The sequence below is a fragment of the Callionymus lyra genome, chromosome 18, assembly GCF_982586985.1.
Source record: "Callionymus lyra chromosome 18, fCalLyr1.hap1.1, whole genome shotgun sequence".
NCBI lineage: Eukaryota > Metazoa > Chordata > Actinopteri > Syngnathiformes > Callionymidae > Callionymus > Callionymus lyra.
Window position 1 is genome coordinate 13629212 of NC_141835.1, and position 24952 is coordinate 13654163.

Genomic DNA, 24952 nt, shown 5'->3' on the forward strand with positions numbered 1-24952 from the left:
CATAATGTCATGGTTCTCTCGAGTTTCTAGTTATTTCTACAACTCTGATTTTAGTGATAGAGGGATTGGAACAGATTCTTCCTTGTCACAAAAAAAACATTCATGAAGTTCGTTTTCTTGTATGACTTTATTATGGGTTAACAGGAAAAGTGGCAAAATCTGCTGGGTCAAAACTATACATACAGCAACTTGAATTAGCAATTTTGGTGACTGAGAAAGTTGTGTCAATGAAATGAACGTCATAGAATGGCCTCTTAACTTCTTGTGAGTGATTATGAGTGACTACAGCTGGTAACTTCTCTGAGGCCCTATTTATTGGTCTCCTTGAACAAGTCAAGGAAAGTCACTTGGAGTCATTTCAAAGCAGCTGCAGGTCTCAAGAGCAACAGTGCAAACACAGATAAGACCTTCTGGAGGAAAGTTCTGTGGTCAGACGAAACGAAAATTGAGCTGTTTGGCCACAATGCCCAGCAATATGTTTGGAGGAGACAAGGTGACCTTTAACCCTATGAACACCATGCAGAACGTCAAGCACGGTGGTGGTACTATTGTGCTGTGGGGTTGTTTTGCTGCCAATGGAACTGGTGCTTTACAATGAATCAATGGGGTGATGAAGGAGGAGGATTACCTTCAAATTCTTCAAGATCACCTAAAAATCATCAGCCTGAAGTTTTGGTCTTGGGTTCAGTTGGGTGTTCCAACAGGACAATGACCCCAAACACACATCAAAAGTGGTCATGGAATGGTTCAATCAGGCTAGAATTAGGGTTTTAGACTGACCTTCCAAAAGTCCTGACTTAAACCCCATTGAGAACCTGTGGTCAATGCTGAAGAAACCAGTCAATAGCAGAAAGCCATTACATTTAACTGAACTGCACCAGTTCTCAAAGATTCAACCAGAAGCTTGTGGATGGCCGAGGGACATGTAACCAAATATTAGCATTGCTGTATGTATATTTTTGACCCAGCAGATTTTTGCCACTTTTCCTGTTAACCCATAATAAAGTTGTACAAGAACCAAACTTCATGATTGTTTTTTTTTGTAAGTAAGTAATTCTTATTTGTATAGCGCTATTCTAGACCAGGGTCACAAAGCGCTTAAACAATCAAAACAATATTCAATAAAGTATATATTTTAAAAAGAAGAATCTGTTCCAATCACTCTATCAGGGAAAAATCTGATAAATTCTTCATAAGTTCGACCTATTTTAACCACTCAAACTTTTAAAAAAAGGCCAAAAATCGACGTCTCCGAAAATGGATAAACATGTTGGAATACTTAAGTTTAATATCAGACAGACCATGTGAGCGACAAAAATTGTTGCTCAAATGTGTAAAATGTTGTTTTTTGAAGGCTCAAAAGGTAGAATTCGACCTATTTTAACCACTCAAACTTTAAAAAAAGGCCAAAAATCGATGTCTCCGAAAATGGAAAAAAAAAGTCGGAATACTTAAGTATGTTATCAGACGGACTATGTGAGAGCAATTTGAAGGGGGAAAAAAGTTCCTACCAAAACAACATGCCAAAAACCAACCATTTAAAAAAAAGAAAATAAGTTTTATTTAATTCATAATTGTTATTACTATATTAATTCCGATTTATAATGACCGACGAAATAGCAAATAGAAAAAATTGTTTAATTGGTGCAAAACACTCTCAAAAGTTGAGTATATCATGAAAAAAAAGGAACCAAAGATAAACAATAAATAAAAAAAAATGTAGGACAAGATATTTAAAAAATATTATTTAAGAGGACAAAAAGGTTCCTACGAAAATGTTTTTTTTTCCCCATTTCAAATAAAAGTAGACAGCCTGACCTTCATCTTCATGTATATGGTAAACAGGAAAATATTGGTTTAGTTTTTGGAACCAAATTTTTTAATATTAACAAAATTATTGATTTCCTATCATGTCACTTTGTATTTAATTATTTTATGGAATTATTTTTTTGTCACAAATCTTTCTTTTTAAATCAGGAATAAATATTTCTAAACAATTAACATTATTTATTTAATTATAATATATGACTTTCATGCTATGAAACAAACAAGTGATCATTTATTGGACAAAGAGAATCTCAGTTGGTTTAATTGCAAAAACCAAAAGTTTAATTACAACAACACAATCAGCATTGGAACATTTTTTTAAAGGATACATGTGCAACAGTTCAAAAGAGCAAACACCTATCTCGCTAATCATATCCAGGCCATTTTAAAATAATAAATTAAAAGGGTTAAATGCCAGAGAATATATAAAACCGAAAAAAACAACTGATGCCACTGGAAATAAAGGAAAAGAAGGATTAAGCATTTCCTATAATTCAAATAAAGAACAATATCGTTGTAATACTGTTGTCCTGTAGTGTCGGAGGGTTGTCGAAGCTGTCAAATCTTTCGGGATCGGCGTCGTCTCCCCAGCCGGGTGAGAACGCGATCTCCTCAAACCACGTATCGGTTCTTGGTGGTGGAGCCGCACTTGGTAGACGTGTCCACGTGCGACTGGTAGCCGATGGTCATCTTGACGGGCAGCCTGAGGCGCTCCTTGTAAACTCTCCTGGGGAAGGAACGTTAACACCGTCACGCTGGTGAAGTCAGGACTGCAGACTCACCGAACTGATCGCTTGATGAATCCATCAAAATGAATCCAGTAATAAATTCGAATTAAACGACATATAAGGAAATAAATTATTTGATAAATGTCACGTTATTATTTTTAAAGATGAACATATTTAAATAGTGACAATAAAATATTAAAATATTGAAAAAAACGATTATAAAAACGATAAATACAGTAAATCAAAACATACAGTTGGAAAAGGGATGTGATAGAATTTACTTATTAAGCATGAAAAATAAAAAATGAATTAACTGTCAATATCTCATAATTTACAAATGTAAATAGATCTTAAAATATTTATTATTCATTTACATTTTGTTACGCTAATATAGACACAATTCTGAACAATATACAGTATATATGACACATTTACACATAGCTAGAATAAATAAGGATATAAAAAGCTCACAAATATTAAAACATGACAATATAAAATTCATTATTTACAAGTAATTTTATTTATATAGCGCTTTTCCAGACCAGGGTCACGAAGCGCTTATACAATCAAAACAATAATCAATAACGTATATACTTTAAAGGTCAAGATAAAACTGATAACACAACAGGAGTTCCAGAAAATCAAGGAAAAGCCTGAACAAATAAAAACGTCTATGTTTCTTAAAGGAGTCAGTAGATCCATCAAGTATTAAATAAATAAATTATGTAAATAAATATAAAAGTTAAATATTTGTCCATTAAATGCCTAAAAAACAATAAATATGACATAATTTTAATGACAGAATATAATAATTGTAATATTTAACGCTTTTTCTTTTTATTTCATACTTTCTATTTTACTTTCATGATGAGTCGTTTCCGTGTTGGCCACTAGGGGCAGTGCGCACATACTGCTGATTGAAAGCTGTCGAAAAGCTCCGCCTCACCCGATGTGGGTCACCGCCTCCCGGTTCTCGTAGTCCGCAGTCCAGACGGCCAGCTTGTCTCCTTTCGTGCGGATGTTGACCACGGCGCCGCAGACGTCGTCGCTGTAGTCGTCGAAGGTTTCGCCGATGAGACACAGGAGCTGGAGGGGAGCGGACTGTCAATCAAACGAGTCGGAGTAGCTACGACGAGTGATGACAGTCATGGGTTTACATTGTGTGAGGCAGAATCACACACTGACTCACACACACTCGCACACAAACTCTTTCTATCAGTGTCCAATTTGTTCATTTGGCCGGCGTCTATCCCAGCTAGTTGGGGCGAGAGGTGGGGGATACATTAATAAATGGAGAGAACGTACAAACTCCACACGGAAAGACTCCTGCCTGGTTCATATTTTCTGTCTAATTTTGTGCCAAAATATGTCTAAACATCGGGATTCGACTGTATCCTCTTGTCCTCAGTTTTCGCCAGGATCTTGGGGGGTTTAACCGTTCCTTGCTGGAAGCAAACCGACAACCTTTAAGCTGTGAGGCTATGATATCATTTTTTTTTTATAAAAATTTTAGGTCGATATTTTCTGTGTAATTTCTGACAAAATATTTCTAAACATCTGGAGTCGACTGTATCCTCTTGTCCTCAGTCATCGGCAGGTATCATTTCTTTTTGTAATTTTTATGCTAATTTATTTTGGGGGGAGGGTTACTTCTGGTGTTTTGTTTTTTTTTGCTTTACATAAATTCTTGCTTTTTGATTTGTGGTGCGGCCAAGATGGTGGTGGTGGAGTCAGCACTGTAGACTCACAATATTGACCACAACACAAAATCAATTTTAAATCAAAGTTACCCTTTTTTTTTACATTACATTGATATTCAACACCTCTGCATCGTTTAAAAAATATATAAATAAACCTTAATTTTTATAATTTTTCTTCTCTGGTTTACATTTCTACAGTGTGTATAAAAAAAATGATTCAATATTTGTTTGAGTTGCAATTGAACTTCTGGCCGCTAGATGGCAGCAGTCATTACGTCCTCCCATCTGAAGAAACCTTTAAATCCAACGAGATCCAGGCGATGACTGAGGACAAGAGGATACAGTTGACTCAAGATGTTTAGAAATATTTTGGCTTTCAGTTTATTTAATTTAACTAGAGGAGAACCATTACAAGATGTCACGAAATTCCAGTATCCCCTTAAAATTGTTCCGAAAATAATGCAAGTGTATGGAAATACATCGTATTGTGTTGTTTAATGAGGTGAAAACAGTCTCTGTGTATAAATATTAGTGTCACATCCCTGTTTATAATGGTTTCAAAACAGGTCTTTAAAAGAAAAACCCCATATAAATATGGATTCCAAAGCCTTTCTTCTCTCTGCGCCTCTTTTCAAAACGCAGCTTTTGTTCCCTATATTTTCTTCGGCAAGTTGACACAAAGAAAATATAGACGCTCATTCATCCGCCGGGGTGGAGATCGCTCACTCGACCGCCCGCCGAGACCTGCCGGCTCCGCTATTGACTCCGAAATGTTCTGTTTGCTAAAGCGACGCGTCACATCTTTTGATGAGCGATGTGTGTATCACTGTCAGTGACCTTTAGAGCAGCGGGGGGGAGAACATGGCGTCGCCGCTGGAGCTCCAGACTTCCAAGGGGAACCAGCCCGACGCTCCGTTCCCCTCAAAGAACTGTGAGCCCTCCTTAATCAGAACAGGGGAAAGACTGGCAGGAGGGAGATGTCGGGTCTCGTTACGATCGCTCCTCACATGTAGTGGCAGCTGGTGGGAGGGTTTTTTGTAAAGTGAACTACTCACGGTCTCCAGCCAGAAGCGGTCCAGGTCTAATCTCCTCTGCTGCTTGTTGAGTGTGACCAGCCAGCGCCCCCCACGCTTGTTCCTCTCATCCTCCCACATGGGTTCAATGCCGTCCTACAGGAGTCGGTCAACAACAACAATGTGTTTGAACATCAAACAGAGACAACACACACACACAAAAATGACCTAATTCTGTATTTTTATCTCACTTTATAGTCAACAGACCTTGAAAAGCTTCATCGTTTTTAAGGAAAATATCAATATGCTTTGATATCGCAATATTTATTTATGATACCGAATCAAAATTCAATGGCACTGTATTGTAGTTTTTGTTTTCTTAGGCTTTCAAATCATATTCTATTCTTATTATAGTTATTTTATGGTAACTATTAATTAATAATTAATTCTGTATAAAATACAATATTTTGATATTTTTAAACGTGAAAATATTCACCACACCTATTAATTTTTGTGTTGCAATTAAACTTCGGGCCGCTAGATGGGGTCAGTCATTTTGTCCTCAACAGCAAAAGAAACTACTGAGGACAAGAGGATACGGTGGACTCCAGCAGATTTTAAAGCTGATGTTTAGACATATTTTCAGTCCAAAATGTCACAGGGTCTGTAAATTGTGCAAAACCAGAGTCAAGTACTCGACAATACTACAAATATATACTTGTTACTACAGTATCATTATATATATCTCAAAATATCGTAGGTATCATATCACCAGATTCCCACCAATACACAACTGTAATGATGTTGTTTTCATCGTTTTATGCATCCTCTTAATTGTCCACAAGCGGCGCCGCTTCACTGTAAATAATTGACGAAGTCAGGACTGCAGACTATTATGAATATATCATCATCATATCATCACTAAAAAGATGCGATGCCACGGTTATTAATAATAAGGTGTGTGTATGTGGAAAGAATATGTGGAATGGCATATATATTGCGTTACAGTTGGAACAAGGATATATTTGTAGTATTGTCGAGTACATGACTCTGGTGTTAAAGACCACATGACTCTTGACGAAGTCGTAACTGCTTTCATTTGTTTTGAAACCAAAATACGTCCAAACATCAGCTTTTAAAAACCGGCTGAAGTCGAGTGTATCCTCTTATCCTCAGTCATCGCCGGGATCTTGCAGGACATTGTTCCCGTAGCTTTGGAGGACGTAATGGTTGCTGCCATCTAGCTGCCGAAAGATTATTTGCACCAAAACAATTTATTAACGGTGTGAATATTTGCATGTAAATTATCGCTGATTGGTTTATACAACGAGTCCCTTGGAGGTGGAGACTTCCGGGATTGATGACACACAGTGACAAACCTTGATTCTTGACCAATCACAGCAGAGTGGGTGTGGCTATGTAAACAAGATATTAGATTGAGAAAAATCATGCTTTTTTAGTGGGCGGGGCTTAAAATCGTTTTCTAATGTCAATATTTCAATAAAGAGAGTTTTGTACAAACAGAAACACACAATAGATTCAAGGATCTATTTAAGAGACACTTAAATCAACATAGTAGTTGACTTTTAGGTATCATGAGTGCGAAATGTCTTAGCAAAGTACCATCAAACAGCATTAAGTCACATCCAGATGACGTTTCTGTTGAATTGTGAGTTGAATTCAACTCTTGACTGACAGGTCAACAAACAATGCAAGTAAACACTCAAACTTCCCGATAGAAACTTCTCCTAAAGCTCTCGCGATAGACTCGACGCCCATGAATCGGCCTCGGCGTACCTTGAAGACGGAGTAATCGCAGCCGGAGCACAGGTCGCTGGACAGGTGGATGTGGTTGTAGAGCCTGAAGACCGACCACAACAAAAAACGACTAAGACTTTGACGCAAATCTCAGGATCACATTCGTTCCGCTCTTACGCCCAGAAGTCCTCCACCGTGTCGAAGTTGGAGATGAATCGCAGGTTGGTCTGCCAGGTCTTAGTCTTGTCATTCTTGAAGAACCACAGCGCCCACCTGTGGAGGTGGGAAAACATTTGCATAATCCCTGAGTGAAGTACACAAAAGTCGCAGGAGGTGTTGTGTCGGGCGGGGGGGCGGAAGGCGGATATACCAGCAGGACTCAAAAACTAGTCAGGTGGATCGCCGCGTCTTCCTCGCCATCCAATTAACGGTGACGGCGTCTGACACCGGGTTCTATAATTGGCTTCAGATATTTAAGAAGGTGCGATTATAATTCTTCTCGAGGTGTGACACATCTGCACCGCCAGACCGTTCTCCTCTGACACTAATCTCTGCGAGATCCTCCTTCAGTCGACGGGTTTTTTCTTTGTGAGATTCTCTCCTCTGTTATCTAAACACGCTCCTCCATCGATCCGTGTTGGATCACCTGCCTTGTCATTTTCAAACAGAAAGGTTTTTTTTTGTTTTGATTTTTCTGCCTACTTTATTCCTTTCATGTTAGATTCTCACCCACGATCTTCTCTCCCTGCCGCTCACGTCCCGTCAACCTCTCGTCTACCCCGCTACGCCGTTACCTCTTCTGGCACATTCTTTCATGAAGTTTTTTTATATCCAGCCGATTGTCACCTGATATAAGCCGCGGTTATCGGCTTTTTGAAACACCGGCGTTTTCGATCCGACGCCCCAGAGCACATATTTGTAAGCAGAGACACAAAATCAATAGTGTCGGATTTGAAGGTAGTTGATTGTTTCTAGTTGTTTGACGGCCTTTCTTATGGGTCTAGTTTTCCTGTCAAGAAATATTGGAGGGGAAAATAAAGACTGAGCTTGTAAATAAAAGTAAAAAGGAACCAGTTTTTTGGAACAAAATGGAATAAGTCAATCATCACGGAATCTACTTAAGATCCACCATCCAGGAAATAATATCATAATAACTTTATATTCATTGATTAAAATGAATATAATAACTTCTTAAAATGATAAGTACAGCAGCTTCAATATTATGGAGAAACAATATATCCTTCTTTATATAATCATAACCCAAAAATTGTTGTATTGTTTTAGTGATCAATTTAAAAAAAAGGCTCAATCAGTACTAGTTAAGAACCTGTTTATGGCTCCATCTAGTGTCGGAATAGTGTAATTGCAATTTCATTAACTATTTTAGATATTTTTATTTGTGCAGGCTTTTCCTTGATTTTCTGGAACTCCTGTGTTATTCTCCGTGTTATCTTGACCTTTTAAGTATATATTTTATTGAATATTGTTTTGATTGTTTAAGCGCTTTGTGAACCTGGTCTAGAAAAGCGCTATATAAATTACTTACTTACTTACTATTAATTCTGTTTTGCTGATTTTTGTTTTTACATAAAAAAACAAAACAAGAAAACTGTTCAAACCTGTTCTGCAGTGGATGTTTGATGTAAGACTCCGGGCTCACGATCTCCTGTCCGGTCTCCTCAGCTCCATCAGCTTCAGGCTGAGATGAATTCTGTTTAATTTCCTATTGAAAAACAAGATGGGGAAGTAATTTGCTATTGTTAATTGAGTTAATAAAAAAATAAAGTAAAATTAGGATAATACAGTAATTAAATAAAGAAACAAACGTGCTTATGTGGTTTTACAGACATTCCCTGATGTATTTTGGATCAAATATTTGCTTTTATTTTGTTTTTGTTATAAAAAATAAGTCATCATCACTCTTCATTGCTATCATTTTATTTTTCCTGCAGAAAGTAATGTTTTTTTTAAATACAAAAAGTGGAATGTAGATATTAGTCATTATGGTGACTGTGTAAAAACAACATAAAATCCAAAAGTATCAACAGTCCACTTTAGTATCTTGTAACAATACAATAATTACGACGCCAATTGTTTAATTACTTAATGACAACACGAGTAATTTGGAAATAGCAGTATGATGAGTCACAATTGGTTTATTTAAGCTCTAAAAAAACAACACCATTATGTTTTTGTTATTAAGAACATTGTATTGAGTTTTCATTCATATTTTGTTGACTGTAATAACATAGTTTAAACATTAATGTAATTTTTTTTATATAATTTGAAATACATAACATACATTTTTAATAAATTTCAGTTATCAATATTTTCTTTAAATGTTAAACCAACAACAAAAACGCTACAGATGTTTTAATTTTTGATGCTACATTTTATTTTGCCTTCGATCACTATTAAGTTAAAAATAAAAAATAGATAATGTACTCATTAATAATCGCAAACTAGTAGTATTGTGTAATATAAAAAATAAAAAATGACAACATGCTATTACTTCGGTAGTAACAGTATATTTAGCCATAAGTAGTATATTTAGAATCATAGTTCGAACATTAAAATTAAATAACTCTTTTTATTAATTGATTCTAAATAAATAACGGTCACTGTCATACGGTCCAGTGATCATTTCTGACTCATTCCTAAACTTTCCCCCAAACGTGTTCGCGTCTTCCTGAGGGAACGTCATCCTAAAAAAGTTGGGAGTTCACGCTCACATTCCTCCAACAGCAGGACAAGAAAGTTATCGAACTCGCTTTGCCAGCGCGTGAAACTCCCACAACTGCTCGTAAATGTAGGATGAACCGCAGAGAAACATTAAGAGTTGTTGCTTTTTAAAAAAAAAACTTTGCGTCAAAAAAAGCGAAGGTGTTTTTTTTCGGGAGAAACTACTCACCGGTTCGGCGGTCGCCATCTTACAAAAGCTGTGTTAGGGAAACTTGCTTCTGATTGGTCGAACGCGACTCTCGCTCGCCGCACATGCGCAGTGTCCCTCCGCTGCCGCCACCGCCGCTCCCCCCCTCCCTCCCTCAGGTTCCACCCCTCCCACAGACGCAGGCATGGCGAGCACCGAGGCTAGGAGGGAGTGCGAGACCGACGGCTGCGGCAAGGACGCAAAGCTCCAGTGTCCGACATGTATCAAGCTCGGCATCCAGGGCTCGTACTTCTGCTCGCAGGTAAGGGACGTGTTGCCGCGAGAGTCTCGCTAGGTTTCCCAGGCTTGCAGACGGCGGAGCCGAGGGCCCGGATGTGAGGTTATCACGAGGCGGCTAACTTGTCATGCTAGCTCCTCGAAACACCGGCAAATACTTTTCTCCGCACACTTACGGTTGCGTTTCTGCCGTAAACCACATGGTTGGTCTGCGAGTGTCCACCCGCTGCTTCCGTTTCAACCGCGAGTCACGAAATATCATTTGCTTGTTTTAATTGTGTTTGTCATAATGGGCTTCATAAAGTTGTGTACTTTACGTGAACATGTGTCGCAAAAACCCTCCCCTCCGCAAGCTATTAATTAAACCTGCATGAAAACACGCTTCTTTACGTTACAATGTTTCACCTGTTTTAATTGTGAACTACTCATCCAAAGTGAAAGTGTGTGTGGAATGTCATTGATGAATTGATTTATATGGAAACATATTGTTGTCGACTATTCTTTTTTTTCTGTGATAAATATGAATGAAGTCGTGGATTAGTAGAACAGGTGAAAAGGAACCAATTTCTGGTCAATAAGATTAAATATTGTAGGTGTGACCTTTTTTGGTTTAATCCGACCTTCAAAGAATCATGACATACCTAATATGTATCCCTTCTTTTTTAAAAGGTTGGTATCCTTGGGACTAAAAAAGAAAGAATTGGTTTCATTGTATAATAATGATGTTAATCATATTCTATCAATGATGACAGTTAAATAATTAAAAAAAAATATGCATAGAAAAAGCAAAAACTCCATAAGTTATTTAATTGTATAGTGAAAGAAACGTAAAGTACAGTTATTTTTGTGTTTTAAATAGATAGAAAACATGACATTAGCATTCAAAGTGACGGAAATTGTCGTTACACATGACTGGTCAGACTTGACCTTTCGGTGGGTCCGTAAAATAAGTTTGCAAATCCACAAAGTTTAGAAATATTTTGCAGACTCACAAATACGTCTATAACTTGCATTATTATAGGGATTGCAATGAAAAATAATCAGAAAAAAAAATCAGGTTTAATCTACATTTTAGAGGAATTTACTCAAAATAAGAAATACCACTTATTTAAAATGTAAAAACGATATGAATTATATTGGTATTATTATTTATTCACTTTTTTTTTTCTTCTCTGAATTGTCCGCTTTAAACTCCTGGAGCTGCATAAAGGGAGCTGTAGGTTATAGACCACTGTTCTAGACAAAAAAATAATATTAAGTACTGGTTTTCAAATTTTATATGCCTGGTTAAAATGAACCATTGCTTAGTCAAAAACAAATAACAAAACAAACATGAGATGTTCAGTGTCAAGTATTGACACTTATAATTAATATTTAGTCTTGAGATCAGGAGAAACTAGTATCCTGCTAAGAAGATGTAGGTTTCTAGCTTGTACTCTGTGGTAGTACAGTATATTTATTTTATTATGAGATGTTAAGAAAGTTAAAAGAAAACTCTGTTTCATACAAACTACAATCTTCAAAAGAACACATTCAACTTTCGCCACTAATTTCTTAGAATTCCAAGAACAGGTCGCACACATCCTGTTTGATTTCTCCTGACACCTGTTTAAAACGGCATCAAACCTGATTTTTAAATCCATATATGGCCTCCTTACCTTGTGGAAGCAACAGGTGCTTCAACTGTAGATGATCGGAAAAAAGCTCAACCTAATCATTTGACTTGTTTGTTCTCAGGAGTGTTTCAAAGGGAGCTGGACATCCCATAAGCTGCTGCACAAAAAAGCAAGTAGGTATCACAGCCCATGATCAGGTTCTCTAGTGGTGCCGAGTTCCTGTTAAAACAAGGCTTTAGTAACTGCTTTTTTTTTGTAATTGAGTCCTACATGGCGCTTGGGTGTGAACTCACGGAGTCTTGCCAGCTGCTTAAGATTCCATCTGTTTTTTTCTAGAGGAGGACCAGAACCAGAACGAGCCCAAGAACTGCGTGGAGAATGACGTCGACATAGACCCATGGCACGGCTACCGCTACAGCGGGAAACTTCGCCCTCATTACCCTTTGGTAAGTTTAATAATTTAAATCATAATAGAATATAAAAATATTTATAATTTAAATTATAATAGATGGATAAATAATAAACTAAGGTTTCTGCTGCAGATGTTGGCGAGATGCATAAAGATTCACTTTGAAATACAATTATTAATTTTGGTGTGTTTTAGCAAAAAATTAAAGCAGTGTGACGAGCTTCAAAATGTATGTCAGATGTGCAGTGAGAGGATAACTTCCTGTATTTGACACCTAAATTACAAAATACAAACTTTTACAGACCAAGAAAAACTGGAACAGGATAAAGTTTAGGATTTATTCAATATATAAAAACTGTCAAAACACGTTTTAAAATAATAAAATGTTTCTCAAAATAGAAAATGTCATAATTTATCCTCAAATTATTAATTTTAATTATAAATAATTATATTAGGCACTTATTTTCCTTTGCACCGTATTTCAATATCAAAACATTTGAAAACCCTTAAAAGCTAAAAAATGTTTTAGGGTTTATTTTTTAATTCTCGCTTATATATTTATTTCAAGTTTATCGCAGATGACTTCAACTGTTTTATAGCAAATAGGTTAAATAGTCTCTGCAGCAAAGACGTTTTAAATATTCTACCTTAACATTTTCAGCTCGCGTCAAGAGTCTTGCTGGTGCAGCACTTTACTGGTTTCTATAAATAGCAGCGATCACATGGCCAAAAAAAGTGGACTCTATATATATGATGCCATCTAGCTGTTGTTTTCACTCCAACGCTTCATGTGGCAGGAGGTTAACTTCAGGTCTCCTCTGTAGCTGCAAGTTATAACATTTGATTCAGTTAAAAGGTGAATAGAAGGATAGTGCGAGTTCAAGTCTTTCCCCCGGTAGAAGCCAAAAAAGGGAGAAAAAATGGGGAAACTTAAAAAAACATTATTTATGAGGAAAATAAAAGGGATTATAAACAAGGGTAATTTTGTCATGGCATTACAAATATAAGATGAATGATATTATACTTTTTAGACATTTTATTTGTAGGTTTTTAATGTGAAGTTAAGAGAGAGAGGTAAAATATGATTTAAATATCTTAATGATAATAAATAATTTAAAATATTTAAAATGTTTGTGGCTGAGAAAAACAAATATTAACCAAAGGATCAAATAAAAGGACATGGCTGAACACTGCAGTACAATATTACAGCGGGAAATACCGACGTAATAGGGGGAAAACAAAAGGGGAGAAAGATGAAGTTGTCAATCTGAAAGCTTAAAGTGATCATAAATGCTGGCACGTGTGAAAAGCCGTTCATGATTTCTCTCTTTCTTTAAAATCTAGACTCCTTTAAGGACGGTACCCAAAGACATCCAGAGACCAGACTACGCTGATCACCCCTTAGGTAGGAATGTCAACAGTCTTTACTTTCATCTTTTATTTGGAGAAACTCGACATGTTGGAGCCTCGACAAGCTCTACATCCATCCTGTTGGCCGGCCTGTTTTTATTATCTTGTCACTTTATTGTATTATATTCACGAAACTAAGAGCTACAAATTAGTTTTCCAGAAGAAAAAGAGGGGAAATAAACAACTTCCAGAGCCTTGTGTGTTTGTCGCTCGGAGCTTAGGAGATCGAGACGGAGTGATTCTTCTCAATTCCTAGAAAAGATCCAAAAAAGGCTTGAAGATTCATCTCTGCTGGTAAATTAGTTTTTGGTGCAGTCTGGACTTGTGATTCCAGTCCAGTAGCAAAGCTGAGTGGAAGGTTGGGAAGCATTTTCATATTCAACGTTGTCGAAAAGATGCAAAGTAGGGATGCTCAGGCGCCGCCGTGTTTCCACGCTCTGATAATTCCTCGTAAGACAGACATTGAAAGTGAAGAACCAGATGCTTGTTGAGAGAAACTATGGCGGATTATTCACAAACTGACAAATTGAGTTATCACTGAGTTATATACATGAAATTGTGGTTTCACTAGAAAATGACAAGATCACAAATGAGTTTTTCAAAGATCAGGTCATGTTTGTTGCTTGGAATCATGAAGTGGAAATGCAATATTTGAGGTTTAGGGAGAAAATGGAAGATGGTTATATTGAGGCTTTAATACAAGATGGACGTTAGACCAGCACCACAGAGGTATTTGGGTTTGTAAAATGTGTCTTTTTGGGCGAAGACGAAGACAACTGAGCTCTAGTCGCTACATTAAAATGAACATACGTTTTGGTCTATAACTCTTAATAGGACGAAAAATAATCCCAACCCGTAGTCGACATGAGGGTGAGTAGAAAATTAGTGAAGTTTGAATTTTGGCTGTTTCCAATGACTCTGGAAAATACACATAAACCGTAAGTTTAATTTGGATTAAAAGAGAATTTAATGAATCCTGGGAGTAGACGCACTGGTACAAGAGTAAAAATGCTAAATGCAGAAAGTAACCACGTCGATGACTCCAGATTAAATCACATATTTTTGAGAGAGGTCGTCTAAAATCTGATTAAGGCCCACAAAAACGGCCTTTGTCCATTTCTGCGTCTTTTATACAAAAACTGACTCATCTTTTCCCCCTGAAGCCAGAGGGCCACATGAACGCGTAAGACGAATCTACATTTATAACCTGCAAGCTAGAGTGAGTTACTCATCGAATGTTACTTTGAATTTCAGTGCTGGGAATAAAATGATTAATTATGCACCAAAAATAAACCTGACCTGGATAGTAACGCTTTGTTTGTTGCAAAATCGAACGTGCGTCAGATGCTGAGGACAATGATGACCATTGGTGCCGCGTCCAGTGTGTTTGGAAAAAAGCGTCTCCGCTCGCTCTCCAGGCAATAACATTATGACCATTAGTGGCGAGTATTTCAACCGGCCTGCTATGCACCGGGGGCTAAGGTCACATGACCATCAAACATGAGAGGAAACAGGTTTACGCTATCACAATATTTTTTTATCCTACTGAAAATCTGTTTGTTTGCAACCCAGAGACTTACTCACACATCTTTTGTTGATCGGGGGTCTGGGGTTAATAACATGAGCAGTACGCCAACACAGAACCATGACACTCCACGGTTCCATTTACACGCACCTATGCTCAAAATGACCTTTGCACCTCAACCTCCAACGCTGCAATAACAGGAAATATCAATTTTCATTGCAGCCGATATGAGGCTATTTTCTGTGTTTAGAAACACAGTGCAAAAGTGATATTTATTATCCATCAAATGAATATGGTCGATCAGTACCATTAGAATAATAGATGGTTGAATTAAACATTTTAAAATGTTGTATTTTTATGCATTTAATTATTATTTTTGTATTAATTTAATAAAAAAAAAACTTTATTTAAAGGTTAAATTTGTTTTTGTTGAATTAAATCATTTGAACATTTTCTATATTAAATTAATTTTGTATAGAGTTTGATATTATATTTACAATAATAAAAAATAATCAATATATTTGAATTAGGAGCATTTTAAATAAAACATTTTTTTTGAATTCATACCCCTTTAAATTCAATATAAAAATGCTGGTATTATAGTGCCGACCATGCCAAAAAAGGAGTTACTAAAACTCAAACATGGGATTTCGATGGCTGGGGTCTCGGCAAAAAAACATTAATTTTAGAAAATTAACTTTAAATTATTGGAATTAAAAATAAAACAGTTTGGGGGAAAAATTGTTAAAAGTGAACCTTTTTAATATTCCAGATATTAAATTGTATGATAAAATTCCCTTTTTACTTAATATAAATTGTTGAATTCAATATAAACCAATTCAATGATTAAAAATACAACAAAAAAAAGGAAAGTTCCAACATTTAAAATTGCAAAATTTAACTGTCCAATATTTGCCATGAAATTCTCCCATAGATTCAGTTTAACAGTTAGTCAGTCATTGTGAATGCAAGTAAAACCGTATTACAAAACAATCTTGCATTGCTAAAAAATCATCTCAACACTAATAGACATACAACTGATTATACCACGTTTCCATCCACACTTGGATCATCCTTGCAGAGGCCGATGGCCACGTCTTCGCGCGGCTTAATTTATGAAGATAAGATGCAAGTCTTCTCGCCTCTGCACTGAAAATATTCTCATCTAAGCCACTACAGAAGTGTTCTCTGCTGGAGGGATGGTTTTGGCTCATTTAGTACATCGATTATCTCGTCGAGACCATCTTTGTTGACATTCAAAATTCACAACCAGGTCCCGACGACGAGCCGCTACACTCTTAATGCGTAGAGATACGAGTTTATAGAGCAGCAACAGCTGATGCCGTTTTCTCCTTCATCGATTCCTCATTGTTTGGAGTTAATTAGAGTTGTGAGTCTTGCCTTCAAGTGTGTAGTGGGAGTGGACGGCACAGCTGTTTTGACACAGTGGTGACATTTCCACAAACATATGATGTGCGTTTTAATTAAACTCCAGCTGTTTCAAGTCTTCCCACCATCAACCTACGAGTTCCTCCTTTTGTTTTCATTCTCGCCAATTATATGGTTCCCGTGGCGCCGAGGTTCCTTTCGAAGGCTACCGTCCCCTCGGTCAATACGTCTCCAAATTGCCATCAAACCGTAATTGTGCGGCGTTTAATCTACATCTCCCCCCCCAGCCAAGTCATCCGTCCCGCAACCATGGCAACCCCTGCCGCCCCATCATCTCCACGGCACAGATCTGTGCTCAGGTAGTCATGGTTACCGTGTCATTCTCCCCGTGTTTCCAACATCAACTTGGATCCATAGTCTCTCCACTGATTCCGGTGACGTCTTCCGTGTCGTGTTCTCCTTTGTTGCGTCCCACCTCTTGTTAGCAAGTCGAGTTATTTAATTCATCAACATTTACCAGCTTCCTGACTCGGATCAAAAAGGATGATCTTAGTTGTCACGTCTGAGCTTTGTTGCCAGGCAACGGTTCATGCTCATCCAGCAATCACCTCGAGTTAATAAATAATAGATCAGTGAATTGTTGATGACTCGTGTGCGTTGACCAACACCTATTTAAACTCCACAACATAGTAGCAAACCCTGTTAAATATCAAGTTGGGCTCAATAAATGTGAGCGAGCACACACACACACACACATGCATGTGGAACCGGCCCCTCCCTTCCTTCTCCTCTGGGCCCGGGTCACCGGTGTTATGGGACCATCAAGTTCACCGTAGCAGAGAAATAGAACGCTACCGCCAGACACTCGCTGTAGATGTAGGCGACATAGCGACAGCAGGGACGGCGCATGTAAAGAAGGGAAATGTCATGTGAACCACATGAATTAAACATGAGTTTTGATGAGGGGGGGGGGGTCTGTGTAAAACTGCGGTGAAGAAGGAAGATGCTTAACTGAGCTGCTCGTAAGCTCAGTGGGCCGGAAAATAAACCAACGGTGAAAGCAACAAGCGTTGTGCGACGGATCTTTGTCACTCTGCACCTCCATAAACATTTGTGTGTGTGTTGTGGGAATATTTAACCGCATCCAGTTGGGCTGAATCCATTTGTCGTGTGACTTGAATAAACCTGTAATTTCTCCCCAGAAGATGAGTCGTGCTTTCATTTTTTTTCGATTGCTTTATTTGAGAAAGTAAAGCGTCAAATCATTTTCACAGTGTGATTGGGGAGGGGAGGGGGGGCTAAATTGTGGAGTAAATTAGTTTATTTGTGTTACATGAAGCACTTTAGTTGTCGTCAAATTGACAAAGTTTTACTCAGCGTCAGATGCCCCATGTGACTGCTTCAGAGTTTTAATGAAAACATTTTATCTCGATGTGTTTAAGATGGAAACTGGCTCACAATCTCGGGAAAACGTTGTGTATTTATTTAAGCGCTTACTTTGTTAGGTCAGTATCATGGAAGTTAAAAGTGTCTCCACCAAGTTGGCATCTGTATTTGTTCACAAAACCAAAGAAAGGTTCTTGTTGTGCCAGTTTTCTCTTCCTGGAAGTGCAATCGACTTCCCCTCAGTACATCGGCGACAATGGAAATGAAGGCAAGTGCCGCTCCGACCCACTGCCGTAAATCTCTATCGCTGTGGTTATTAATATAATAGTTAGAAGAGAAGATCATTAAAGAAAAACTTTCTTTAAAATGTAAAAATTTACATGGTGTAATCCGCCACTGAAGTTACCAGAATGTAACTCGAGTTCTATGAGATGCAATTCCTCTACTGCCATTAGTTGTGTATTGCGAAAATCCTTGGGTTTGTTGTGGGGTTTTTTTTGCGATTCATCGTAATCATATTCAGTTGAATGTTAAATCGTTTACTTGCTACTTTTTAAGACTCTTTCCTTGCAATTCTCCAAAGACATTAATTCAGAAACACTGAAAGTTTAGTTTTTCATCCGTGTTTCGCATCATAGCCTCATGGCTTTTCCTCTCATCGTAGGAATGTCGGAGTCCGAGCAGTTCCTCAAAGGTACCTCACAGATCAAAATCCTCTGCCCCGACGACATCGAGGGCATGCGGGTGGTGTCCACGGTAAAGACGCGAGCGCTTCGACGCTCCACTCCGCGTTGGTCCGTCTGACGATTGGTTTCTATTCGCAGCTGGCACGAGAGGTCCTCGACATCGCTGCCAAAATGGTGAAACCCGAAGTCACGACGGAAGAGATCGATCACGCCGTGCATCTGGTAAGCTTTGGCGTAGACGTGTCTGAGCTGTCGTTCCCCGCCGAGGCCCCCCCGTCGTCCTTAAACAACCCTTTTGAGCAGCTCGCGGGTCTCGCTGCGCTGCATTTGAATCGAGTTTTCCCATCAGGGAGATTAACAGTGTTTCGCCTTTTTAGCGTTGTCCTCGCGATTTCAATCAGATTCCTTTGAGCATCGGCGTTCACCACGAAGACGCAGCCGGCGGCTTACGCAACAACGGCACACCGGGTGTAATCAAAGACCCCCTCCCACCCCCCCGCTGCGCAACATTAGCTCAATTTCTATTAAGTTCTCATGACGTGACAGCGCACAGGCTGTCGTGTTTAATGGTTTCCAACACATGCGAGCCTTCATGGGCTCTTAGAGACGACCTGCATGTTAAGTCTCTCACTTCAGTGTCTCGTCTGTTCACGCTTCACCGTCTGATCCTCCTTTTTTTTTCTGTTCAGGCCTGTTTAGCCAGGAACTGCTACCCCTCCCCTCTCAACTACTACAACTTCCCCAAATCCTGCTGCACTTCCGTCAATGAAGTCATTTGCCACGGCATCCCCGACCGGAGACCCCTGCAGGACGGAGATATCCTCAACGGTAGGAAAGCTGTTATGAGGAGAGTAAAGAAGTGCAAATGCTTTGTAACTAGTGTTAATTTTTGGTGTTTTTTTTGGTCTCTGTTGTCGGTGCCCGAATTAGTTTTATTTATGTGAGCGCACTTTTACGTCTATTCACATCTCTAAGCCTTTTTTTTATCTAGCTGTAAAACGGTTCAGTTTAATTAAATCGTGTTTGAATCTATTTTAAGTAATGCAATATATTCAACTCAATCAATAAAGTATGTAGTATTGTCGACCAAAACGTTTTCTTTTGGCCAAATCCATTTCATTCTTCTGTTATTTGTACCTTAAATGCTACATATCAATTAATTCATTTTTATTTTTTATACATACTGTAACAGTCATAACTCATGCTCCCACTAGGGAGCTGGAGACGCTTCAGTTTTCACAATAATGTTCGAACAGTGAAAGGTGCTAGACAAAAAAAGGAGTTTATTTTTTATTAATTATTTCAGGGGAGTTTCATACAGTTGTTGATGTGTTCATTAGGAGTGGTTAAAATTTACTCTTGATTTTTATACCTGCATTTTATTTTTACCTTTTTTTTTCTTTTTTTTTAACTATGTTTAGATTTCATTTTGTCTTTTTCTCTAGCCAGTTGGATGACAACAGCCCCTTTCTCTGCACCACATATATATATATATATATATATATATATATTTTTTTTAACATTCAAGAATGGATTTCAACATCAAAAAATTGTCTATTGTATATTGGATCAGTTCTGATCACAAGCCCAGAATGTCTGTTGCATCATCTTGTTCTCGGCCCATAATATAGGACTTTTCTACTGGACTTTTCTTGTAACCTCGAAAGGACTCAGAGACGGACTCAAAAGTAGTACCGCACATCACCAGAAGACAGCCTTGTAGGTTCCTGAGGATGGGAAATCTCAGAGAAACGGATGAAAATCGATTTATAGTGTCGGTGTAAAGTCAGTATTTTTTGTTTGGACGTCGCGGTGTCGTAACTAATGTGTAGCAGCTGTAGATAATGAAGGAATAAATAATTTCAGGTGTGACAGAATTTGCCTTTACCTGCTTGATAAATGGGGCGTCGGCGGGAGTCGTGCCTCTTTTAGTATCTTTATGAATATTTCTGTTGAGACCTGGTCTTCAATCCCAAACTCCCCCCAGAGCAGCTGATGAAGTGCTCGCCGCCTACTCCTCTCTCGCCGCGTGCGCCGACAAGATGAATCGTTTCATTAAAACGCACCAGTGGGGCTCCGCCACTCACGACTTCCTCCTTTCTACTCTTGTTTCGTGGTTAAAGTGTCTCTCTCTCTCTCTCCTACCGATCAGTGGACATCACCGTCTACCACAACGGCTTCCACGGCGACCTTAACGAAACCTTCTACGTCGGCGAGGTGGACGAGGCCGCCAAGAAGCTTGTGACGACCACTTACGAATGCCTTATGCAAGCCATCGACTCTGGTACGACCGACCCGTTTAAGGAAAATGTTCCTCCTTCTTTGCCTTTCGCTCAACACGGTCTTCCCGTCACAGTGAAGCCCGGGATCCGCTACCGGGAGCTCGGCAACATCATCCAGAAGCACGCGCAGGCCAACGGCTTCTCCGTGGTGCGCAGCTACTGCGGCCACGGGATCCACAGACTTTTCCACACCGCCCCCAACGTCCCTCATTATGCCAGTGAGTAGCGCCCCCTGCCTGTCTGGAGGGACATAGCACCTCACTGTGTCCGGGAGAGCTTTCGGGGAATTAATTTTGTCGTTTGTTTCCCAGAAAACAAAGCTGTCGGAGTGATGAAGCCTGGACACGTGTTCACCATCGAGCCCATGATCTGTGAAGGTGAGTCGTTTAAGCGCTTTGTGACCCTGGTCTGGAAAAACGCTATATAAATACAAATGACTTACTTACTTACATTTGATGAGTGGCAAACTATGGTTGGCCTTTAGTTTAGCACCTCCTGTGAGGTAAATGTCTTGACATCTCTGCAGTGGGTATTTCAAAGAATCGTTAAACCCGGTCAACACTATGAGCAACTCGTGTCTATATAATCCAGTATACTCTGTACTAAAATTAGACAAGTGTATCAGTGGGATTTAAGACCTCTAGTCGATCCACTCATTACCTTCATTTTCTCACATTCGATTCGGGGCAGAACCTTTAAATAAAATGGTATTTGTTCAGGGGGGTGGCAGGACGAGACGTGGCCCGACGGCTGGACGGCGGTCACCAGGGACGGGAAGCGCTCGGCCCAGTTCGAACACACGCTGCTGGTCACGGAGATCGGCTGCGAGATCATGACGCGTCGTCTGGAGGACAACGGTGAGGCCCACTTCCTGAGCCAAGTGTAACCCCCGGGAGTGGACCAAGCCTGTCGCTCGGAGCTCGGCTCTTTAAGTTACGGTCCTCGAAAAAACGAAGCAGAAGTACTTGAACGTGTCTTTATCGTACAGTGGGACGGGGTTTGTTAGCGAGAACTGTTTCGGAGAAGTATTTATGGAAAGGGAGTCGCGTCGGCAACACGGCGCACAATCTCACAAATAAACTTAAGACAAACGAGACGTTTGTACGCAGTTGATTTTTACACAATGGAGAATAGAAACATTAGAAGTCACTCTTGAAATAAAATCAGATTATACCGTTTTTTTTCAATGTGAAGCTAAATCGATCAAAAGAGAAATCTACAGCTGTTAATATTCGGGTCAAAGGTCAACACCTTTCAATTGAACTTCTTTATTTACTTCCAACTTTCACACATGCTGGCCTTTTTTTTCTTACTTTCTTTGAAGTTCTGATTACTTGAACGCATCGTTTATCACTCCAAAGTAAATTGCCTTAAACTCAGATAAGTGAAGTATTAGTTTTCTTGTAGGGAAAAAATGTATAAAATCTTTCTATGTCGTGTTTGGAGTCATAATCGCTGCATTCAAGGTCAACGTTTTGGACGATCCGCCTCCAGGTTAAAAAAGGGCGTTCACTTTTTCCTGCCAAATAATTCGGAAATTAAATTAAAAATGAAATCTTTCATTCGAGTTTGGCCTTTAATTTGACATTTAAGCCTGAAAATGTGACGAACCTCTCAAAAGCTGCCTTGAATCAATTTTAGAAGGTGTCGTGAACGGACGGAGTTTTACATCCAGGCTGGTTTCTGTCTGTAATCATCTCACAGCTACAAACATTGAGGGTGTTTTTTAGAGGCTCCGTCTGGATGTATGTGGCCGTCTGGTCTTCAGCACACGAGCTAGAGTAGACGCCACTTCACAAAGGAAGGCGACGTTCTAAACTTGTAGCAAAAGAGCCTTAAGTTTGTGAAACTCATCCCCCTCAGCTGACGTTCACCTTCATCCACAGTTTCTTGTTCTTCAGCGATGTCTGGTTGTTTCTTCTCATGGAGTGAATAAATGACTCTTGTGTAGCTTTCGTCTGCGTGACTTTCTTCTCGACACGAAGCTGACCCGAGTGGCTGCTTGAGGTCATGGATGATTGACATGTGAGCAGTAACTAGTAGAGTGTTTGACTTGAGAGACCAATGGTTACAAAATAAATGGTGTCTTTGAAATGGCCAGAACATGGAAAGCAATACCGGGTTGTAGGTAAACTTGTCACACTTGGATAAATCATTAGTTTTACATGAGGAATTTTAACTTAAATTTAACTAATGTCAAAAAACAACTTTCTGACTAGCATGTTTTCACTGCAAGTCTTCCTCTCCAAGATGCAGTAATTCCCTCATCATAACCATGTTTTGAACTTATTTCTTTATAAAATTCTCCCCAGTCTGAAATCTCAGCGAATGAGTGGTTATGAGAGCAGAGTTCATTATGACGTAATAAGGGCTTCACTCCTCCTCCAGCCAGCTGTAATCACGTCCCACTATGTTTATACAACGAGTCCCTTGCAGGTGGAGACTTTTGGGATTGATGACACTGAGTGACAAACCTCAATGTTTGACCAATCACAGCAGAGTGGCTGTGGTTGGTCAAGTTAAATCTCAAAAAAAAAACTTCAGTGGGAAGAGCTTAAGATAATTTTCTAATGTGAAAGAGTTTTGTACAGACAGACACATACTGATGAGTGCAATAGAGTCCAACATCTATTTAAGACGCACTTAAATCAACACATTAGTTGCCCTTTGACAAAAATAAATAATTTTAGAATGAATATTTCGTGAGCCTATTGGTGTTGACAAGATGGAAAATGTTCATGTTTTTGCTTAAAAAAAGTATATATATTGACAATAATACACACGTAACTCTTTTAACTTATTAGTTTAAAATAGTCTTACCCAACCAGATGACCTGCTACTGGTCAGCATTGGTTTATTATGTTCAATTGTTCATTACTGTCTGTACGGTGTTCTGTTTTGAAGAAAAAGGACCTGGATTTATACAAAATAACTTTAGAACGTGAATCGCTGCGTCAAGTTCACAAACTCTATATAGGATTGACCAAGAGCTGCTGCTGATTCAGACATAATCACACAACAAAGTTTTTTTTTGGTGGCAGAAAAGAATAAAAGAATGAAGAAAGATAAGCAATAGAAAAATGGAACCAAGCACCAAGGCAACCATTCTGCGCCCCCTTAATGCTATTTTATTGTCGCTGCTTTTATCCGGAACCTCGGCTTTAAAACACATTATACGTAACACTGCTTCCAGATCCTGTTGTCATAGTGCTTCCTGGGGTTGTGTTACCAACACAAGTAGATAAAGGAAAAAAGCTTCCTGGCTTAACATCTTTAACATCCAGCCACACATGTTTCTGTTCTTCTCTGCAGTTGCAAATGGTCGACTAAGGATCGTCCTGATTAATGTAAACGGTTAACGGAGGAAATTGGACCATTTTTTTTAAAGCTCTTTATTCAATTACTATCATTGGTTAAAAATGCATACCCGTATTGGTCTGGTGACCCGTCCAGGGTGTTCCTCCTACCTTTGGTACACCGACGCCCTGGGAATATCTTGAAGATAATGAGTGAACTCATTGTCTTCTGTGATCTCCGTCGCGCTGCTTTCGTCGCATCGTTTGCATATCAAACGTGGACAAAAGTCTAATATAAGGAGCAATTATGACGCATCTATAAATGTCTTTTCTTTTCCGTTTGAACCCCGGACCAACGGAAGAAAAGATCTATAGAAAATGAGAAAGCTTAAGATCAATTATTAATTAAAGGCCTGGAGTCTTTTCAAGTGTCCACTTCGATATTGCGTCCTCTGGTGCCAGAATCCTTCATGTCTTTCCCCCCAGAGCTCTGCCTCCGCTCAGAAATAAAGACGTAAAGTTCTGAATGAAAATAATCTTGAAAGACACGTTCGGTGAGCCTTATCTTTTTTTCCTTGAATACAGTTTGTTTGTTTTACTTATTATTCAGACGAACCGGATCAAAGAACGTTTCTGAATTCTAATATTGTTTTTCCTCTTCCAGTGGTGTGTGTGCAAGTGTGTCATTTCTAGGGTGGAAGTGATGATCAAAGGCCTCTCTGACTCCACATTGTCTCGATTGGGGAAAAAAAAAAAGAACA

General features: G+C 38.9%; 2 protein-coding genes across 2 annotated transcripts; one reads left to right on the forward strand and one right to left on the reverse strand.

Moving 5' to 3' along the window:
• Positions 1 to 2086: 2086 nt before the first annotated feature.
• eif4eb (eukaryotic translation initiation factor 4eb) lies at positions 2087 to 9960 on the reverse strand. Its single transcript, XM_087779488.1, has 7 exons — positions 9938 to 9960; positions 8646 to 8749; positions 7204 to 7299; positions 7066 to 7129; positions 5311 to 5424; positions 3502 to 3641; positions 2087 to 2554 (listed from the first exon to the last, which is right to left on the reverse strand). Exons 1-7 carry the CDS (start codon positions 9953 to 9955, stop codon positions 2440 to 2442), a joined length of 651 nt encoding a protein of 216 aa, XP_087635614.1. The 5' UTR covers positions 9956 to 9960; the 3' UTR covers positions 2087 to 2439.
• Positions 9961 to 10080: 120 nt separating this feature from the next.
• On the forward strand, positions 10081 to 22845 carry metap1 (methionyl aminopeptidase 1). The gene is made up of 11 exons (XM_087780253.1): positions 10081 to 10217; positions 11930 to 11981; positions 12145 to 12254; positions 13562 to 13622; positions 18592 to 18683; positions 18752 to 18835; positions 19303 to 19441; positions 20766 to 20897; positions 20970 to 21113; positions 21207 to 21272; positions 21615 to 22845. The coding sequence occupies exons 1-11, from the start codon at positions 10101 to 10103 to the stop codon at positions 21779 to 21781; spliced, it is 1164 nt and encodes a 387-aa protein (XP_087636379.1). The 5' UTR covers positions 10081 to 10100; the 3' UTR covers positions 21782 to 22845.
• The last annotated feature ends 2107 nt before the right edge of the window (positions 22846 to 24952 follow it).

Bases quoted from the DNA above. Each gene is read 5' to 3' on its own strand.
- metap1 (XM_087780253.1), top strand. From the start codon at position 10,101: ATGGCGAGCACCGAGGCTAGGAGGGAGTGCGAGACCGACGGCTGCGGC. The intron at 10,218-11,929 runs GTAAGGGACGTG...GTTTGTTCTCAG, and splicing joins GCTCGTACTTCTGCTCGCAG to GAGTGTTTCAAAGGGAGCTG. The intron at 21,273-21,614 runs GTGAGTCGTTTA...GTATTTGTTCAG, and splicing joins CGAGCCCATGATCTGTGAAG to GGGGGTGGCAGGACGAGACG.
- eif4eb (XM_087779488.1), bottom strand. The intron at 7,130-7,203 runs GTAAGAGCGGAA...GTCGGTCTTCAG, and splicing joins ACGGTGGAGGACTTCTGGGC to GCTCTACAACCACATCCACC. The intron at 3,642-5,310 runs GTGAGTAGTTCA...GCTCCCCTCCAG, and splicing joins ACCGCTTCTGGCTGGAGACC to CTCCTGTGTCTCATCGGCGA.